Source organism: Nuphar pumila, chromosome 7 (assembly GCF_984573655.1).
Source record: "Nuphar pumila chromosome 7, dmNupPumi1.hap1.1, whole genome shotgun sequence".
Classification (NCBI taxonomy): Eukaryota; Viridiplantae; Streptophyta; class Magnoliopsida; order Nymphaeales; family Nymphaeaceae; genus Nuphar; species Nuphar pumila.
In genome coordinates, this window is record NC_143255.1 from 121829111 (window position 1) to 121849992 (window position 20882).

Here is a 20882-nt window from a genome sequence, read left to right on the forward strand (position 1 = left end):
TGAGCCGAGCTTGAACACTTCAAGCATCTGATTCAGCTTGTTTTACCAGCCCTACTCATAAGTCCATACCTAGGGGTGTCAACGGGTCAATTTTATCCGCACCTGACCCGGACCAAACCTTATAAGGTATGGGTATGGTGATAAATAAGATCCGATTAAGAGACTCAAAAGTCCAATTAATACATGGATCGAGGTATAGTTTGTAAAATTTTATACTAGACCCGAGCTTGACCCGAGTTTGAATTAAGACTCACAAATTTTCAATGTAAAAATCATAAAAAATAATATTTTATCAATTATGGCCTGGGTCTGGTGGTTCATGTAATTTTTATCGGGTTTGAGTATGGTTTTTCTTATAGTAGACCCGAGTCCATACCCAAAAATTTGAGTTCAAGTTTTCTTCTTCTTCTACCTGGGTTCGAAACCCTACCCGTTGACTCCTCTCACCATTATTAGTTTCCTTGAAGGATCCCAACTTGGGTAAACCCAACAAGAGCCTTAGGACAAATTGGTATTCTTTGGTGGTGAAAAGTGTATTTCCCTAATTAATTAGTGTCCTCTCCCTCCATTAGGAAAGAATCCAACACCGAGAGCCCCTGCTGTCACTAACGCAACGGCTGCGGTCGGACGACTCCTTTGAGTCAACTTTGGGCCATTTTAGGGCTCGGCTCTCTATAGTACAACCCTAGGGTTAAATACCCTCTTTCTCTCTCTAGAGTGCTTTCTCTCTCTACAATCCTTCTCCCACTTCCTCTCTGTCTACTTGTTCTTCAAAAGCTTTCTCTTTTATCCCCACCTTTTATCTCTTTCTTTCTCTACACATCGCTCGGAGTTTTGCCATCAAACTCTAGAAGACAATCATCCTCCTAGGCCTTCTACTTGCTCTTTTGTTTTCTCTGTCATTGGTGTTTCAGTCTTTTTTGGGTTGTTTCTGATTCTGAGAGTGGTTTCTCTTGGATAATTAGGGGTTTGGGTTAGGATTAAGGTTCCTCTGATGGATCTCACTAGCCTGACACTCATTCTACAAGGGGCGCTTAGTCCTAATCCCCAAGAGAGAGTAGCCGCTGAGGAGAGTCTCAATCAGGTGAAGAAGAAAATTTGTTTTTTGTGGTGTTGATCGGATTTTTGTTTGCTTGAATCTGAATGTTGGGTTTTCTGATTTGGATGGATTTGTTCTAGTTCTTTGTCGATGTTCTTGTTGGGTATCTGGAATTCGAGGTCGAATTCTCGTTACCCTATCGAGGTCTTGTGGTTACTGTTTTCGGTAGCGTGGTTTGAATTGGTGTACTGGATTGATTGTGGTTGCTTTGATCCTTTTTCGTATTCTTCGTCGTAGTTAGTTAATTCGGAGCTTTGTTTCGGTGACATTCTTTTGTGGGTTGCGTCTATTTGATCTCTGGGTTGTTTGATTCCTGCGTTGTGGTTTGCTGATCATGCCTTTTGTGGTTTCCTTTTTGTAACTTGCAATTGAACATTGAGTTGAGGACTTAGAATGTCAAATTCTTCTTCCCCTGTTTCGGGTTCTGGATTGGTGTAATGCACCTTTTTGATGTACGTGTATGTCTGAATATTAGCGACAATTTGGAGTTTGAGTTATGGCTTCTATGTGTTGGGGATGTGGTTTGTGATTTACTTTTTCAAAGTGATTTGGACTTGACAGATTCAATGTGGGCAATGCTGCTTCAAATGGCTTATATGCTAGTTGATCCTGGATCTTTGGATTTCTGTCAATTTCTTTTGTATTATTATTATTATTATTATTTGGCACTGATAACATGATTTTTCTATTGCGCATGCTTCCCATTATGGGGGAAGCTGGCTTCCCATTTTGCATCCCATTTCACTTCTCACTCGCTTCCCGGTATCAGGAAGTAAGTTTTCTTTTTTTGTGGGGCTTGGAGCCTTTAACAAATTTATTTTGCTCAATATTGGTAAAACTCGATTCCTATTCGTTTCCCAATCGAATCCTAGGTCACTTCCCACTTTGCTTTCTAGATCGCTTTCGGTTCGCTTCTCTTCTTGCTTCTTAGATGATTCCTGGTTCGCTTCTAAGTTGTTCTGCAGTTCCCGCTTCCCAAAATTTTAGAAATGCCTCCCTTCCTGCTCCCGCTTCCTCAACTGGCAACTCTGGATTGTACTTATTTTGGAAAATGTAATATCTTACTTATTTTATGGTGTTCTGCTGTGCAGTTCCAGTATACACCACAACATCTGGTGCGGTTGTTGCAGATCATTGTCGATGCAAATTGTGATTTAGCCGTCCGCCAAGTTGCCAGTATTCATTTCAAAAACTTTATTGCTAAAAATTGGACTTCCCAAGAGCCTGGTTTGAAATCTGTTTCCCTCTTGATTTGTTTCCAATCTTTTCGTTGTTCCCAACAAGCTTGTATTCATTGTTCTCAGTTTCTTATAGGTAATCAACAGAAGATATCAGCAGTTGATAAAAACATGGTCAGAGATAACCTGCCTGCGTTTGTTGCACAAGTTCCTGCTTTGCTCAGGTGACCAACTTAACCTTTACTTGAATTGGATTTTTGTGATTACACGGTGCTTTGTGGCTTGTGATTCTCAATCATGCTTCAGTTTAGAATTAATGTGCATGGCACTGTTGTGACTTTATTAATGTCACTGTTGCAATTTTCTTCTGTTTGGCATTCCGTTTCTATATTACATGCTTAAGAGGTGTATTGCTTTCTCTATTTTTTCCCTTTTTTTATTCAACTTGATTTACATGTGAGCCTTTGTGATTGAGAATATGTGTTTGTGGAGCTTATGTGGAGCTTTGATTTTTGATATATTAGTCCCTGATAGATCCATGGAGGAGTGGGCATCATGGTGGGATCTAGATAAATTTCCTTTATATTGTTTTCTGAGATTGACCAACTTCTATCTGGGCATCATTGTGATCTTATTAGCTATGTAATTGTGTTCCTTGAATGATTCTTGATGGCCTCTATATTTTGCTAAATATTTTCTTTTTAGTTTTGGAAATCTTTGGCTTGGTCCTTACCACAGCATTTTTATGACAGCTGTACTTACTATTACAAAAGCTGCTAGCTATCATCGGCTTTTTGGCCTTGTTCAGTTGTTGAACTGGTTATACTATGTTGAAAGGCATATAAATTACAACCTATGCATTTTAATGTGTAAGTGGTTAAGTATTAGAGCACATAGCAGGAAAACTAATAGTAGTTTAGAAACTAGCGCTGAAGGGAATGCTTTATCATATCTGAATGCTTTCTTGCATAGGTGAGTTTTCTCTTTTACCACAATGAAAAGAATCTTAGAAGTATCTCTGGAACTTTTTCTGTCATGAACTTATGTGCTTCATATACAGTGTTTTTCTGGTGCTCACCACCAGTGATGTGGTAGTTGGTCTGGTCACTGGTGCCATTGAGACAAGAAAAGTTGACATGCACAGCACATGATTAGTGTTATGTGGCTTTCTGTTTGTCCATTATTACTAATTTACTATATTGGGATGGTGGCATTACCATGGAGTTGAGATGCTGCAAAAATGTTAATTGTTCATGGGATTGTAATTGGCATTTGACTTCTTTTCTGAGCTGAATATCTTATTCCTTTGTCAATTATGGAAAACACAGCTTGCCTTTTAGTGCTGTATTTAGCCAATTTGACGTTCTGTCCATAAGGAGCAGGATAAATTCCTATCTGAAAACTCTCTGCAGATTGATTGTCCAATACTCTCCTAGTATGCTTAGCTTTTGACTGGTTCCATGTCTCCTGACTAAACAATAGAAACATGTAGAAGCCAAAAAATTATTGTTGTTGTCTTGCACCATTTCTTTTCCCACGTCCATGTGGTGGCTGATAGGATTGACAAATGTAAATATTTAACAATAGATTTTTCATTGCTTGCTATAGTTTACCTGCGTAATATCTTTTTTCCCTTTATCTATCATAATTTTTCTTCATTTTCCTTCTGTGCCATTTATGATATCCTCACCATCTGGATTTGTCTTTCATTTGGATGCTTCTGAGTGAGTTATAAATATTTGAAAACAATGTGTAGTCAGTTCTATCCTTGATGAACGACCATTGTTGAAAATTGAAATGAGATCTCCTGATGTCCTCATGCTGTTTCACAGAGTGCAGCTTGGAGAGTGCATTAAGACTATCATTCATGCTGATTATCCTGAACAGTGGCCTACCCTCCTCCCTTGGGTGAAACACAACTTACAAGCTCAACAAGTTTACGGAGCCTTATTTGTGCTGAGAATTCTTTCAAGGAAATATGAGTAAGATCTATCTGGTGCTCTCATGCAATGTTATTTAATTAGGTGCACATAAATTGTCCACATAATATGGGATATATGTGTAGAAAGCTGATTTCCTTGTTATTGCGTTCACATTTAAAATTAATTGAAGTTCAGCAACTTGGCACTTATTATTTGTAAAATTTTGTGCATAGGTTAATATTCGTTAAGGGTCTACACATACTTATCCCTACTCTTATCTGGTGCCTATGCTTTATCTGCAGATTTAAGACAGATGAAGAGCGGATACCAGTATATCTTGTTGTTGAGGAGACATTTCCTGCTCTATTGAACATATTTACCAGACTTGTTCAAATTATGAACCCTCCTCTTGAAGTAGCAGACCTGCTAAAACTTATCTGCAAAATATTTTGGTCTTCAATATACGTATGTATCCTTTCCTCTTGGCAACATGGGGGCATAAGAAGATGTTCTTTACTATTCAGTTTGCTTATTCTTGATTATTTCACCGTACTCATTATTGCAAATTTTCAGTTGGAGATTCCTAAACAATTGTTTGATCCCAATATATTCAATGCGTGGATGGTTCTATTCTTAAACATTTTAGAAAGACCAGTTCCGCTGGAGGGCCAGCCTGTTGATGCAGAGCAGAGAAAGTCATGGGGATGGTGGAAAGTAAAGAAATGGACAGTTCACATTATGAATCGTTTATATACTAGGTATTTATGGCATCATTTACTTAATTCCAAAGGGACGGCTCTCCTGCCTTGTACAAATTCATGATTGGTTATTCTTGCCATCCAGGTTTGGTGATTTAAAGCTTTTAAAACCAGAGAACAAGGCCTTTGCTCAGATGTTTCAAAAGCATTATGCTGGGAAAATCCTGGAATGCCACTTAAAGTTATTGAATGTGATACGTCAAGGTGGATATTTGCCTGATAGAGTTACTAATCTTATTCTTCAGTATCTTAGCAGCAGGTACAATTGGTGCTATATCAATTAAGCAGTGGCTTTTGGTCTTGTAATTCACTTTCTGATAGGTGATCTTATTTAGGGCAATACACTGTATGTTGGATAGTCAGACTTATATCATCTTCAAAAATTTTAATTTTTCCTTTTGATAAATTTGATGCTCACTTTTTCACCCTGTCTTGCACATCTTAATGGTTTTTAACTTTTTATGGTCTTTAATCCAAAGCAGGTAAATAATGTTATATGTTTAATACAAACAAAAACATACCAAAAAGATCAATGATTTGTTGGTCGCATCTACAATTATGCTAAGCCTCTGCCATCTTGTTGTCTAAGAATTAAGAAATTTATGAACATGTAACTTAAGGGTGTGTTGATCACCGCAGACGTGCGGAACACCGTGCTAATCAAACACTAGACGCAGTTGACGCTCACAACGTGCATCTGCCGCATCCATGGAACGGTGATTCACCGTTCCTACCCTCCCCCCCGTTACGTTGAGAATGGGAACAAGGGGAATGCGAATTAAAAAAAAGGAAAAAATCGTTAGGGGAGAGGGGGGGGGGGGTCTACCTAGAGTTGCTACTTGAGGAAGCGGGAGCGAGAATCAAGAGTCAAGACACTTTTAAAATTTTAAGAAGCGGGAAGTGCAAGATGACTTAGAAGCAAACCAGGAATCGTCTCGGAAGCGTGAAGGGAAGTGAACAGAAAGCGAAGATGAAACAAAGAGAGAAGCGACTTAGGATTTAAGTGGGAAGCGAATAGGAATCAAACCCTCCAAAAAAAGGAGACTCACTTCATGATATTAGGAAGCGAGTGGGAAGCATGCTTCCTAATAATGGGAAGCGTGCTTCCCCATAAACTGGAAAAATGCTTCCCATTCAAAAGGGTCGTTTTCTCATGCATTTTGGGGAAGCGTGCTTCCCAATGATGGGAACCCCACTTTCCATTTAAAAGGCTCACTTCCCCGTGCAATTTGGAAGCGACATGTTTCGCGCTTCCGAAATGTGTTTTGGGGAAGTGTGCTTCTTCAAGTCCTATAGCGTTTCTGGTAACCCTAGTTTGTACCCCGACCCTCTCTCTCTCCCCTATGTAGCGAGAGACCGGCGGCGACTCTTTGCTCTATCTCTCCCTCTCTTGTGCAGCAAGAGGCTAGTGGAGAGGCCATCGACGATGACTCTTTGCTCTCTCTCTCTCTCTCCCTTTTCTTTTTTCTTCCCCTTCTCTCTCTCTTTGATTTGATTAGGACTTTTTCTTTGATTATGGTTTTAAATCAAACTTCTTTAATTAGGGATGTTTATAGTTAATTTGATTAGGGCTGTTTTTTTTATTTTCTTTGATTGGGGTTTGAATTAGGGCTTTAATTGAATTTCTTTGAATAGGGCTTTTCATATTTAGTTTGATTAAAGGTTTTTCTTTGATTTTTTTAGTAGGGATTTGAATCAAATATCTTTAATTAAGGCTTTTGATATTTAATTTGATTAAGGCTTTTCTTTGATTTGATTAGGGTTTTTTCTTTGATTTTATTTTATTAGGGTTTTGAATCAAATTTCTTTAATTAGGGGTTTTGATATTTAACTTAGTTTTTTTTTGCTTTGATTAGGTCTTTTATTTCTATTTTCTTTAATTAGGACTTTGAATCAAATGTCTTTAATTAGTGCTTCTTATAGTTAATTTGACTAGGGTTATTTTTCTTTGATTTCCTTTAATTAGTGTTTGAATTAGGTGTTTTTATTTAATTTTATGGTTTGTTTGATTTTACAGTTTATTTATAGTTTATTTTTCTTGTAATTTAGGGGTTTTTTGGTTTATTTACAATTTATTGTCTTGCATTTTGAGGTTTCATGATTTATTTTATGGTTTTTGCATTTGTATATAAAAATTATGAATTCTTATTTTTTTCTCAAATTATCCAAAATTTAAACATTTTTTGTTACTTGGATCCAGTTTGAGATTCGTATTTGGGGCTAAAATCCATAATTTTTTGATAACTTTCATAATTAGATCCAATATGACACTGATTAAAGCATTTATATGTCAAAAAATATCAATTCTTATTTTTTCTCAAATTACCCAAAATTTAAACATTTTTTGGTATTTAGATCCAATCCACGATCCATATACCAGGCTAAAATCCATAATAAACATATTAAAACACTCATATGGTAGGGCGGATCGAGTTGTACGATTCAAAATGAAGTTATCTGAGCCATTATCCATATGTGTCCAAGCTAGACGCACAGCGTAAAAATCAAACACTGGACACAAAGAACACAACTTCTTGTCCTGTCAAAACAGTGTACGTAGTACAATTGTTACAGAACATGCATTCTGTGTTATGTTCTGCTGTTCCATCCAATCTTGGACATGCAATCAAACACACCCTAAGCCTCTCATATTTTTCGTTCAGTTTTTCTGTTGTTGCTCTGATTGAAGATAGTGATTAAAAAAATTTCAACTCACTATGATTAATACCCTTTGTACTAATGCACAGTAACATTTGGGCATCATGCAACAATTTCTTCTTTGACATCCCATGTTATAATCTTTTGGTTTTTTTTTTCTCTTCTTGTCTCCAAGAGCTATGTTATATGATGAACCTTGTGACTTTGCATTGTAGTTAATCTAATGCTGTGCTTTTGCTGGTTTAATCATGAAAGGAACACTCCAATGATAAGTGGGAGCAATTTCTATGGATTGTGAAATACCTATGAAATTTATAAGCTGTTGGATTTTAGGTCTACATTACAGGGTTGGTAATTTAAAAGGTACTTATGGGCCCATTAGGGGTGGCAATCGTGTTGAGTTGGCGGGTCAGCATACCTCAACCCGAACCCGACCCGTTTATTAAACGGGTTGGCTGTGGCAAACACGAACCCAGCCCGTTTAATAAACGGGTAACCCGACACGACCCGCCAACCCATTTAATAAATGGGTTGGGTCGGGTAAACGGGTTCACGAGTCGGGTTGGTGGGTTGGCAGATGGGTTGGCGGGTTGACCCACCCGCCTAACCCGTTTATTAAACGGGTCATCCGGGTTGGCGGGTTGGCATACCCCTAACACGAACCCGACCCGTTTAATAAATGGGTTAGGCGGGTCGACCCGTTTATTAAACGGGTTCATTTTTTCCAAACCCGAACCCGCCTAAGAGGCGGGTTGGCGGGTCGTGTCAGGTTTTGCCACCCCTAGGGCCCATAGCCAAACCCATCTTTACCTTTTCACATTTCTCAAATGGTGGATCCCTACCCTTTTCACATCCCTTACCCTTCTTGAAGGGTGTTTTTTGAATGGTTAATGAAAAGTTAAGGACTTTCTTGGAAAATGCAAAAAGTTAGGTTGGTTTTGTCTATAGCCCCATAAAGTAGTGATGATCATGCTGAAAACCCTATTCTATTTTTATCTTGCAAAATGAAGGCAAGGCTGTATGGTATGCAGGAGAACTTTTATATGATACAAAGTAATTCTCTGTGCAGTAGCTGGTTAAATTTGAATGTAGTTTTATTATTTGAGACTGAATTTGCAACCTAGTGTTGGTGTACTTTCCCCATAAAGTGGACTTATGACGCTTTGTTACATAGGAAGGCAACTTTTGAATGACTAGCTTCATTTGAGGTTTGATGACTTCATATGGGATTATATTCTTTTTCTTGTTCTCTAAACATCTTTATTTTGCTTGTAGCATCTCAAAGAATAGCATGTATCAGTTGCTACAGCCGCAGCTTGATGTTCTTCTATTTGAGATAATTTTTCCGCTCATGTGCTTCAATGATAATGATGAGAAGTTATGGCATGAGGATCCACATGAATATATTAGGAAAGGCTATGGTAAGTTCATACAGTCTGAATTACGTTTCGTGTTGTGCACCTTTTTCCTTGTTTGATTTGGCGATATATGTGATTATGTGTAATGCAGATATCATTGAAGATTTATATAGTCCTCGTACCGCTTCAATGGACTTTGTTAGTGAGTTGGTTAGAAAACGTGGGAAGGATAATCTTGAGAAGTTTCTTATTTTTATTGTGCAGGTTTTCCAGAGGTTAGGTCACTTCCTTTCATGTTTGGCTTGATCCTCATTTCTTAAGTCATTATGGCACTGAAATGTCTGGTAAATTTTCATTCTAATCAGGTACAATGAGGCAGCCGAAGGGTATAAACCGTATCGGCAGAAAGATGGTGCTCTTCTTGCTGTTGGAGCATTGTGTGATAAGTTGAAGCAAACCGAACCTTACAAGTCAGATCTGGAGCGCATGCTTGTCCAACATGTGTTTCCAGAGTTCAGCAGCCCAGCTGGTCATCTTAGAGCAAAGGTTTATCTCTTTCGCTATCTGTTGCTTTTCTTTCTCTAGTGGTTTGGTGCTGAATGGGCTTTTAGATTTCATTAGTTAGTTTATATCCAAAAAGCCTTCCTCTAGCTTTAGTGCATTATATGCATAATGTTATAATTTAGTGTTTAGTTTCTTTGATTGAGCATGCATTTGTTTCTTATTGGAAAGAGCTGCTGATGCCAACTTTGTAATGAACCACTTAATGGTAGTATGCTTTTCGTACTCTCTGACACAGTGATCATAATTTCATTACTAAACAAATCATATGGTACAAAAATGTCATGGAAAAACCTCTTCGTTAGTCCTCGAGCTTTGTTGAAATGGAGTGGAAACTTGATCTTCTTGAATTTATTGTGTTTTGTGCAGTGGAGATGTCTCCATTTTCGTGTGATACATAATGGATGTGGTTAACGTGAATTATTCCAAAGTTGTTAATGGCAACAAAAGAAGTAACAGTAAGGAAAGAATTATATCAGTGACATTTCAAGGCTTTAGGAGGAACTTGTTAGTTTTATTAAAGTAATTGTCTATGTATAAGATCTAATTCTTGAAATTAAACTAACTCTCCACAATCTACTTAAAAATTGGTGTCCAGGCATCCAATTTCAACACACACACACACACACACATATATATATATATATATCATGTATGCACGTATATGTACTCTATCACCACAATGCTGGTGAATGCTTTAATTAGTTTCTGTTTTCCAACTCTCTGTTTAGGTGCTTGTGGTATTTGTGATGTGCTTGTCCTGGCATATCTTAGTCACACTTGCTAATGGCATTTTTTTATGATATTTTAGGCCGCTTGGGTTGCTGGCCAGTATGCCAATATCAACTTTTCGGCTGAAAACACTTTTCGAAATGCTTTGCATAGTGTGGTTTCTGGATTGCGTGACCCAGAGCTTCCAGTACGTGTGGATTCAGTATTTGCTCTGCGTTCATTTGTTGAAGCTTGTAAAGGTAGGGTTTTCATTCCCTTTGAATATTCAGGATTATTTGTATGTTTCTTTCTTTTTGCGGTTGAACCGTCAGTCTACATAATTAGAAATTTTCTGCTGTTGACAGATCTAAATGAGATTCGTCAAATTCTTCCCCAGTTACTTGATGGTATGTAGATACTGGTTGTTTGCAGCATCCTCCTGTTTCCACTCTTACCAAACAAATACATAGTACTTGTTTCATGGCTAATGCATATATTAATTTTTTTTTCTCGTAGAGTTCTTTAAGCTTATGAATGAGGTTGAGAATGAAGACCTTGTTTTCACTTTAGAGACTATTGTGGACAAGTTTGGGGAAGAGATGGCTCCTTATGCCCTTGGCTTATGCCAAAATCTGGTAATGTGCATCTAATCCCAACCTTGGAATGTTCTTACTTAGACAAACTTTAAATATTGAAATATGTTTTGTGTATGTCTTGCCCCCCCTGTTCTTGAGGCTGCTGCATTCTGGAAATGCATGCAATCCGCTGAAGCAGATGAGGAAGCAGATGAGTCAGGTGCACTGGCTGCCGTTGGTTGTTTGCGTGCCATAAGTACTATTTTAGAATCTGTGAGCAGGCTGCCACACCTTTTCCCTCAGGTTGAACCTGTTCTATTGCCTATAATGAAGAGGATGCTGACAACAGATGGGCAAGGTAGTTATCTAAGATGAAAATCCCTTTTTAATTTTTTTTTGTTTGCCTCCTTTCTTGGTCATATGATTCCGTTTTATTGCAATGGTAACTGCATGGGAGTTAGACTTGCAGAGATGATGGGTTAGTGTCCATTGTTCAATGTTCAGCTATGCATGGCTAGTGTGCAAGGTTATGCCTGTTATAAGTGTTTGATTACCTCAAAAGAAAGATGTGAGGAGACATTTTTAAAAATGTTTTGAGGGAGAAAAGTCCAACATACGGTCTAGTGGTTTCCCCCCTCATCATCATGTGATTTTTATTGCTTTCCTTTTGAGAGTAAAGGAGATTCTTGTTTTGGAAGATGGTTCCTTGATCGAGTCCACTGCCCAAGGTTATTATCCATCTTGTTACCATCTCTTGAGAGAATACAAAAGCGCATCTGAGATATTGAAAGATATACCCATGTAAGGTAGTAGTCATAATGAGTGTTTGGGCCACCATGGTAAATTATAGGTGAAAATGTGTTGAGCTGTTTAACGTCTGCTAGAGGTCACACCCTCAATAATTAATAGAATGTGATTTACATTGAAAGTTTGAAACTTGTGCGTATTTTCTCTTGAGAAAATACAAAATGGGATTCTGAGATATTAAAAGCTTTATCCATGTAAGGTAGTAGTAACAATTAATGTTTGGAACACCATGGTATATTATAGGTGAACCTGGTGAGCTGCTTAACGTCTTCTAGAGACTGTGGACATTTACAAACACCCTAAAAAATTAGTAGACAATGATTTATGTTGAAACTTAAGCACAGGTACATGCATGTGCGTGTGTCTGGTTACTTTCTCTTGAGAAAATACAAGAGCGCTTCTGAGATATTGAAAAATTTACCATATAAAGTAGCAGTAATAATTAATGTTTGGACCAGAGTTACCAGAAGCTTCATAGATAGGTGGGAAGCACACATTTCCACAACTCGCTTCGGAAGCGCAAAACTCCTCGCTTCCGAAACTTGATAAGAATCTTGATTCTCCCACCCTTCTCCTATGCTTCTCACTTGTTTCTTCCCTGCTTCTCTACATGATTCTTACACTTTTCTCTCATGATTCTTTTTATGTTTTTCATGTGCTTCCTTTTACGCTTCCCACTCACTTCTCATGTACTTTTTTTAAATTGGCAACCATCTTTTTTAGTTTTTGAGAATAATTTAATTCTTATACTACAAAATCACAAAATTTAAGAATAATCATTTTTATTTCTTTCTCCTTTGATTTGTATTTTGCTTCCCATTTGATCCCACATCACTTCCTGTTTTATTCCTATTTCGCTTTTAAATTGATTCCTCACTTCCCGCTTCTTATAAATTTGAAAATATCTCACTTTCGCTTCTTGTTTTGTTTCCTGCTTCCCCTTCCTAGTCTGGTAACCTTGGTTTGGACTACCATGATAAATTGTAGGTGAAATGTCGTGAGCTATTTAACATCTGCTATATGCTAGAGGCTGTTAACATTTAAGATTAGCAGATGTGCTTTATGCTGGATCTTAAGCGTGTGTGTTTGTGTGCATGCACACAGTTTATTGAGGTAGGATCTGTTTAACTGGTTCTATTTGATTGTTAGTAACTACCTATGCTATTTAATAATTGCAGATGCTAGAAAACGTTTTCAAGTTTATGCTGTTTTTTTTTCTGTAGGATGTCACTCTTTCTTTTCTTTACATGCTCTATATGAATCTAGAGGACATGTATTACAATAAATGAAATAAAAGAGAATTTTGGGATAGGAAAAGCTGTTGTTTTTTGCTAGTTTTTGAAATCTCAGCCAATTAATGAGTAATTTTGTGAACTCAATGGTGGTTTTATGTTTACTTATTGTGGAGCAATATTGATTTGTTTTTATCCAGAGCTGCTGCATACCTGCTTCACAGCATTTTGATCTTCACTTGTCCCTTTCAGATGTCTTTGAGGAAGTTTTGGAGATAGTGTCATATATGACATTTTTCTCCCCAACAATTTCATTGGAGATGTGGAGTCTTTGGCCTTCAATGGTGGAAGCATTGGATGATTGGGCTATTGATTTCTTTGAGAGTACGTATGCTATATTTGATTCGCGTATGTTTGCAAATGGCTCATAGGGATGGAGTTTTGAGATTGATTGTGTGTGCACATGTTAAATAGTGAGGATTTTGAAGTTGGTTGACAAATTGACTCCGCTAACTGTTAATTATTTCTTTCTTTACATTGTAGCTGTGGCATGTTGGTTGTGCTTGCATGGGCATTAGAAACTTGCCTTTTATGCTAGCGGTACATGCTAAGAGAGTTTTTTCCTTGTCTCACTAAGTGCAACGGATGAAAGCACGCAACTTCATAGAAAAGATAGAAAACAAGGGAGAGGGGCCAGGTTTTTTTTGCCGCATCAAATAAAAGCGAAACTAAATGAACAAGAACTAGTTGACCTTTTATACATAGAGATTCAAGTATAATAGCAAAATATAAGAACTCTGCCATATTGGTGCATTTAATGATCTAAAATAGCGCAAAAGAAAACAAACCTGAAAACAAAGTTTAAGTCAGTAGAGAGAAAGTGATGTGAATGTGTACAGTGCTTTTTTTCCACAAAGACTGATTTATGGTCCCTCACTAATATCCTGTTTGTGTTGTTATGAAAGTCTTATGCCACTGTAGAAAGAAAAAGCCTACTAAGAGTTCCCTCTTCGCCAGGAAGTTCTTTGTGTTGAAATAGTTTGAGAGGTTCAAATAGTTTGCAGATATTTGAAACCAAAGTTATAAAAAAAGTCTCAGTATTTGTTTTTCTGTTGATTGGTTGCCTCAGGATTTTGTTTTTATTGATTAGTCTAATGTTCTGAACCAATGTCGTAAAGCTAGAGTTAGATCACAAATTGATGAAAGTCTTAGATTGGGTTAAAAAATATAGTTTTTATCATTACTAAAAAATATAAGCATTTTAAAAGATACTAAAACTAAATTTTGAACAAATAAAAAAAGACACCAATTTTAAATATAAATTATATGTTAAATATGAATAATAAGAGCACAACTATGTCACAGGGACTCGGCCAACTGGGTGCCGCACCCGCGTTGACGCGACGCGACATCGGTGCGCGTGCAGGTGTGGCACCCGGTGCGGTCAACCTGACCCTGGGTACATTGACCACACCCAGGGTCATTTATGTCCAACTTTTGGACTATATATATATATATTTGCCGCACCCACGCACCCAAGTTTTTTGAAAGTGCCGCACCCCCGAACCCGCACCCGCACCCATGTCATAGGAGCACAATACAAATTTGCAAACTTCAAGTTTGTAAATATGTAAGTGATGAAGTTTGCATGGTAATGAATGACCAGCATTTTACACTCACCCAAAGTGCTCCCCATGAGTGAACTAAGTTCTCTTGCAGCCCTGTCTGAATATTACCCCCCTATAAGAGCTGAACCAGCTTTAGTGTTTCTAAATTTGTTTCTTGATCTTACTGCATCCCACATTTTGTGGTGTACCTAAGAGATCCTGGGGCAGTCATATACCCTGTCAGCTTGAAATCCAGATGCAGTTTGAACTTGCTTGTAGCTAGTAAACCCTTAAAGCGAACATGGATTCCTAGCATGGTTGTTGTATGTGTCTTGGTTGTAATTATCTGGTGTCTGGGTTGTAATTATCTAAGCATCTAGTATGCGATATAAACTTAAATTAAGAATGCTAAAATCTTTCTTCATATTCTGTATTTTAGTTATCGATGGTTTCCTTTGAGCCTTGTTAATTTTCATCTTTCAATATCATCCTTTTTTATTGTCTATAGGATTTGTTATTTGATTCACGGAAGAAAATGTGGAGAAAAGCAAGTTTTGTGAAGAGTTGCAAATCTAAAATTACTTTGATTTTAGTGTCATCTTCTATGTTGCATTCCTCGTTAGATTCCTGTTAGAGCATGCTGAAGACTTCACTGTTTAAAAGATGACTAATATGTTTAGTCCAACACTCCAACTAGTTGGAGTTGGAGAACTTTTCATTTTTATGTACTCTCTCTCTCATCTTATTAGAAAGTTTAAAGCATTGTCAAACATTAATTTTTTGAAGTCGACCTTTCCTCATTTTCATGTCATTTTTTAACTATTTGAAAAGCAAAAACTTTAATAAATTGTAAAATAGTCAGAAAGGTTGTTTTTATATTTAAATGGGTGGTTTGAAAAACTGATTTTAAGAATAAAAGATACTATATTTTTGTAGGAATGAGGTTGGATAAAAAAAAACAATTGGCCACCCTAGGCCGATGTTTACAATGCTTAAGCAGTCTTAGGATTGAGTATATACTATATGGTTTAGGTTTAATATGCTTCCAGATCTTGTGATCGTATATTCATGTTCTACACTGTTCATAAGCAAGTTATACTTTTAGCTTTATGTTCTCGTGCTTAATTATTTAGATCCTATGATCAGTGCAACTATTTGGTAGCACCAAGACAGAGTATTAAAGCCTTGTGATTTTGAGGGCATTTGACTTTAGGTTGTTTGTATGGTTTTTCTTTTCAACTTAGGTCCTTACTACAAGGTCATTCTGTGCAGATATTCTTGTCCCCTTAGACAACTACATCTCCCGTGGGACTGTACATTTTCTCACATGCAAGGATCCTGACTACCAGCAAAGCCTGTGGAAGACAATCTCAACTGTAAGTAATTGCAATGGAAGCTTTCCTGCAGATGTATTGATACTAGTTCAATTGATTTGTCTCCAGAAGAAAGTTTGATCGATTAATCTTAAAAATTCATGCTTGTGCTTCAAAATGTTGTTGTAGGCATTACATATTTTGTCATTTTATTTTGCTATCGTCCTTTTGTGGTAAACATTTGGTTAATCTTTCCATTCAGGTCATGTCGAATAAGAATATCGATGATCAGGACATTGAGCCTGCTCCTAAGCTTATAGAGGTGGTGTTTCAGAACTGTAAAGGTCAGGTTGATCAGTGGGTTGAGCCATATCTTAGGATTACCATTGAGAGGCTGCACCGAACACACAGAGCATATTTGAAATGTCTCTTGATGGAAGTAGTAAGTCCTTCAATTCCACTTTGTTTTTTTCAATGAGACACATGAATTACTCTTACGGTGTGTTTGCGTGCCGCTAAACACACAAAACCTTCTGCCATCCCCACCACAACAAAGTAAAGAATGGTTGTTCGGATTTGTCATCCGCAGAAGAGGGCGCTGCATCCATGGCAGGCAAATGCACCCCTTAAGGTTTTCGTCGTCATTTTTGCCTGGAAGTTGGTTGTTGTAGAAATATTTGCATCTGAAGTCAAATTGCGTCATTATTTATTGAATTTTAGCACAGTTAGTTTGTATGGTGGTGTATGATCTGTTTGAATTTCAAGATGTATGTTGGCCCTCAATCTTGAGACTAGTCAAAGTGCATGCCTATTGTCATCTTTTATGCTCTTTTGGTCTAAGCTATGAAATCATGCATGCATATCCGTTCTTGCTTTTGTTCGTTCTTGTGAAACATATAATTAGAGGTGTTATGCTGGTTTTATATGTTCCTGCAAATGTTTCTGTTATGCTTTAGTGATGTTTATCTTAACCTTATTGCATGATAGGAGATCCGAGTTGTTTCTCTTATCATGTTTGCCATTGAGATTTAACAAATGGCTGTTTAATTCATCTCCTCTGCTGGCTTTACTTGTGTATCTGTGATCTACAGAGTCTCTAATTTTGGTTGGATGTAGTGCTGCGAAGTGAGTTAAATATGATCATTTTACTTGCTGCTGTAGTATGCAAGTAAAAATTTCAAAAATGTTTTGTCTATAGCTATACAGTCATGTCCTCTGCACAAGATTCTCTGTTGGCCAGTTTGCAATGGTTGATTGGTCTACAAGCCATGGTGTATTATGACTACAAAACCTGTATGCTGGCTGTAGTTCCTTTTGCATGATCATCTTGTCATGGGAACATGAAGGGTCTTCACCGGTTACTCTTGAGACGGGGAAGTAATCAAACGTGCTTGGCAACTATATCAATCTCTTCTTTTTCATAGAAAAGAAAGGGCGGTGTATTGAACTCCTGTCTTGTGTGAGGTCTTTTATGGAATAAGATGTTTTACTGATGAAGCTACCTCTACTTGAATTTACAGGTAGCGAATGCCCTTTACTATAATGCAGCTTTAACACTCAGCATATTACACAAACTTGGTGTTGCTGCAGAGGTTTTCAATCTCTGGTTCCAGATGCTGCAACAAGTTAAAAAAAGTGGTGCACCTGTTAATTTTAAGAGGTCTGCTAGAATTTTCTGTCAAGATTACCCTAGTATTTTTGTTGAAAAATATAGGGATTCATTTCAAAGTCTTTGATTGATAACAGGGAACATGATAAGAAGGTTTGTTGCTTGGGATTAACATCACTTGTTGCCCTTCCACCGGGTCATTTACCAGATGAATCCCTAGGGCGTGTGTTCAGATCAACCCTTGATCTGCTTGTTGCTTACAAAGATCAAGTTGCAGGTGATGTATCATGTTTTGATCGTTGATTTATATTAGAGTTATCTCATTGTGACACACTGTGGTTATTGAAGTCATTGTCTCTGTTCTTGGTTGCAATTACTTACTTTCAGCTTCAAAAGAAGAAGATGATGATGGCATGGATGGGTTTAAGACAGAGGATGATGATGAAGATGATGCTTCTGATGGGGAAATGGGTGATGATGCTGAGGATGGTGATGAAGCTGATAGTCTTCGCCTTCAGAAGCTAGTTAGTCAGGTTTGTGAAGCTTTTAAGAAACAGTGTTACTCCAAACAAACATTGCCTTTTTCATTTTGGATTGCTATTGCATGCCTTTTCATTCAAAGGTTGATACTGAAATGATGCTTAGCCTCACTCTTCTAGACAGGAAAATCTTGTTGCATCATAGCAGCATCTTTCATTTTGTTTACTGTATTTCATACGTGCATGAGAGTGAGATACTTGATTCCGCTGGTGCTGTGTTGAAGAAATCATTACTCATGGTAAAGGTCAATTTATAGTGCCAAGTGATTTATGTTGTTGCCAATGAGATGTTGCTGCCTGGTGTTTATGAAACACTTAAGGCCATGCTGTACAAGTCTTAAAGTAGCTTTTTTTTTATTTATTAATGGTAGCAGATTGGAAATATTTCCCAAAATAAGTTTGTTTATATATATTTTTCCTTTGGTTTTGTTTTTGTTTTTGTCTTTGTTTGTCTGAAGAAGATAAATCCTGTTGCTTCCGACTAAATTGTGTTATGTTTAGAATCTTAGATAGTGTGTGGGAAACCTTGGCTATATAGGTTTAAAGGTGTTTTGTAATGGTGGATAGCATTCCATTTCCTTTTATAGGTTAAATTTATCCTTTTGCAGACTCGAGTTGTTGGTCAAAACTTCTCTGTGTTTGGCTTGTCTTAGCAGCAGTAATTTGCTGGCATGTGTTAGAATGACTGTTCTCTGCCAGCATCAAAATAACTTGTTTCTTGCACATAACACCAACATGGGACCCCAAATGCATCTTAAGGTTATAGAAGGTTTCCCCTTTAGACTGGAAGTTGTTTGCATTATGAGGTTGCCATTATTTTGAATGTGTGGTGGCCATGTCTTATCTTTAGAATGTTTGGAGTATCTGGCTTCTCTTTGATAAAAAACTCCCAACAGTTTATGCCTCAACCCATAGTGGTTAAAAGTCTTATTGGAGTATAGTAAATGTGGATGAAAATTATATGCTAGTTCACATCAATGAGGAGCCTTCATCAGCAAACTGAGGGCAGCTGCTTGTTCACATCAACGAGGAACCTTCAACATCAAAATGAGGGCAGGAGCTTGTCCATTTATGTGTAGGGGCTGTGGACGCTGGAAGTTTATGTTTGATTTGATATCTCTTGCTTCTTGGGGTAATTAGATTTGACCTGGTCTTGTGTGGTGAAATTTGAAATTAATTTATCATTTCCTCAGAATTGCATATGCACTTGACTTCCTGTTTTTGCACTCAATCGAGTGCATCTTTTATGCTTTCTATAATCTCGTTTCAATCTCTGTGCTTCATGGTTTTTTTGAAGGCTATGACTAATTATTTTCATTTCTTGGGCGACTGTCATTTTCAAGGTGATAACATTTTATGACTATCTGTAAACCTTAGGCAAAGGGTGCACATCCACACGATGATGATGATGAAGAAGACTCGGATATCGATTTCAGTGATGATGAAGAGTTCCAATCACCAATAGATGACATTGACCCCTTTGTCTTTTTTGCTGACATTGTGAAAGGTAAATTCTTTCTTAAGCACAACTGCTGTCTCAAATGTCTAGGACTTTTTACTTTATGATGTTCTGTTTAGTTTAAGACAAAAAGTCTCTCTCTTCTATAAGGTTTTCCAATTTGAGACTTTTATGTCCTTTTCTAAACAAATCATGTTTGCTAGATTTTTTATCTTCTACTCTTTTCCCCATCTGTTACACTTAACCTAACCTATGGAAGAGTCTCTTGCACAATGGATTGTGCATGCCCACTTGCACACACACAGACATTATTAGTGTCCGATGTCTTGTATGTGATATTTCTAGCACGCTTAGTTTCAGTATTTTTTTTTGCCTTGTTTTAAATGTGACAGCTATGTCAGCTTCCGATCCAGTAAGGTTTCAGAGTCTGATGCAGTCCCTAGACTTCCAGTATCAAGCTCGTGCTAGTGGGATTGCCCAGCATGCCGAACAGAGGAGAGTAGAGATTGAGAAGGAGAAGCTGGAGAAAGCAAATGAGTCATGATGTGCTTGCAACTATAAAATTTGTGTTGCTCGTCTTTGTGTCGGTGATTGTTTCCGGTAGAGAAATAGAGATGAGTTAGATACCCACAATCGTCGGTTTGTCTGCCAGGCTGGTCAGACAGTCATGGTGGGTCCAAGTTGTAGGACCCCAATGGATCAGATATTGGTCTCTCAATCCCTATATTGTCAATAAGAGAAAATCAGGATGCTGGAAAGAACAAGCTGTCTTGTGGTGGTTCCGGTATTGTGATGTAAACATCACAGGCATAAAATATTCTCAAGCTGAGAGCATTTGGCATCTGGGGTCTGTTGTTTCTGTCAGGGATCTGGCTATGCTCTCCCTCATTTTTGTCTGCTGGATATTCAGCCAATATGTCGCTGTTTGATCTTTGCCAGTCCCGGGAGTTCCAATTGTGCTGAATCAGGGGACTTCAGTTGTATGGGGTGCTCATGATATTGAGCTGGGAGATGGCCATTCGGGGTGTATACTGTATTTTTTTTCCTTGAGATTGTTTAGATTATTTATAGGTCTTGGCTTTGAGAGTGGATGATTTGAGGCTGGTTATTTTTGTAACTTCTATTATATTATTATTTATATTCTTTCTCAGGTTCATAAGGAATGGGCGTTCATTTCTTGTTTTCATTTTGAAATGTATCTGTTATTTTTGGTCTTGTAGAACTTTTCTTCTGGTAACGCCGTTGAGCTCATGAATTAATAAGTATAATTTTGCTACATCCCTCTGTGTGTGATGTGCGTCTGTGCATCCGCGCATAGCTCTCCTGGCAGGGGAGGCTTGAATCTTATGGTCCTGGCTTGTTTGCTTGCTTTAGATGGGTTAGATGTGTTTGGATGATTCTTTATTGGGACTTTTTATTCTTTGTGGGTTGGTCATGGATAACTACTTTCATTAAATCAAAACAATTACAATGTTGTTGAAAGCTTATTCATGATC

General features: G+C 37.6%; 1 protein-coding gene across 1 annotated transcript; it reads left to right on the top strand.

Annotated features, from left to right (window-relative positions):
- Positions 1-753: 753 nt before the first annotated feature.
- On the top strand, positions 754-20572 carry LOC149833246 (importin beta-like SAD2). Its single transcript, XM_090012768.1, has 22 exons — positions 754-1084; positions 2191-2326; positions 2414-2501; positions 4110-4259; positions 4502-4664; positions 4773-4957; positions 5043-5216; positions 8891-9036; positions 9125-9248; positions 9339-9519; positions 10346-10505; positions 10611-10652; positions 10762-10880; positions 10980-11178; positions 13112-13243; positions 15739-15842; positions 16042-16221; positions 17300-17439; positions 17526-17665; positions 17776-17921; positions 19305-19434; positions 19779-20572. The coding sequence occupies exons 1-22, from the start codon at positions 995-997 to the stop codon at positions 19928-19930; spliced, it is 3081 nt and encodes a 1026-aa protein (XP_089868894.1). The 5' UTR covers positions 754-994; the 3' UTR covers positions 19931-20572.
- The last annotated feature ends 310 nt before the right edge of the window (positions 20573-20882 follow it).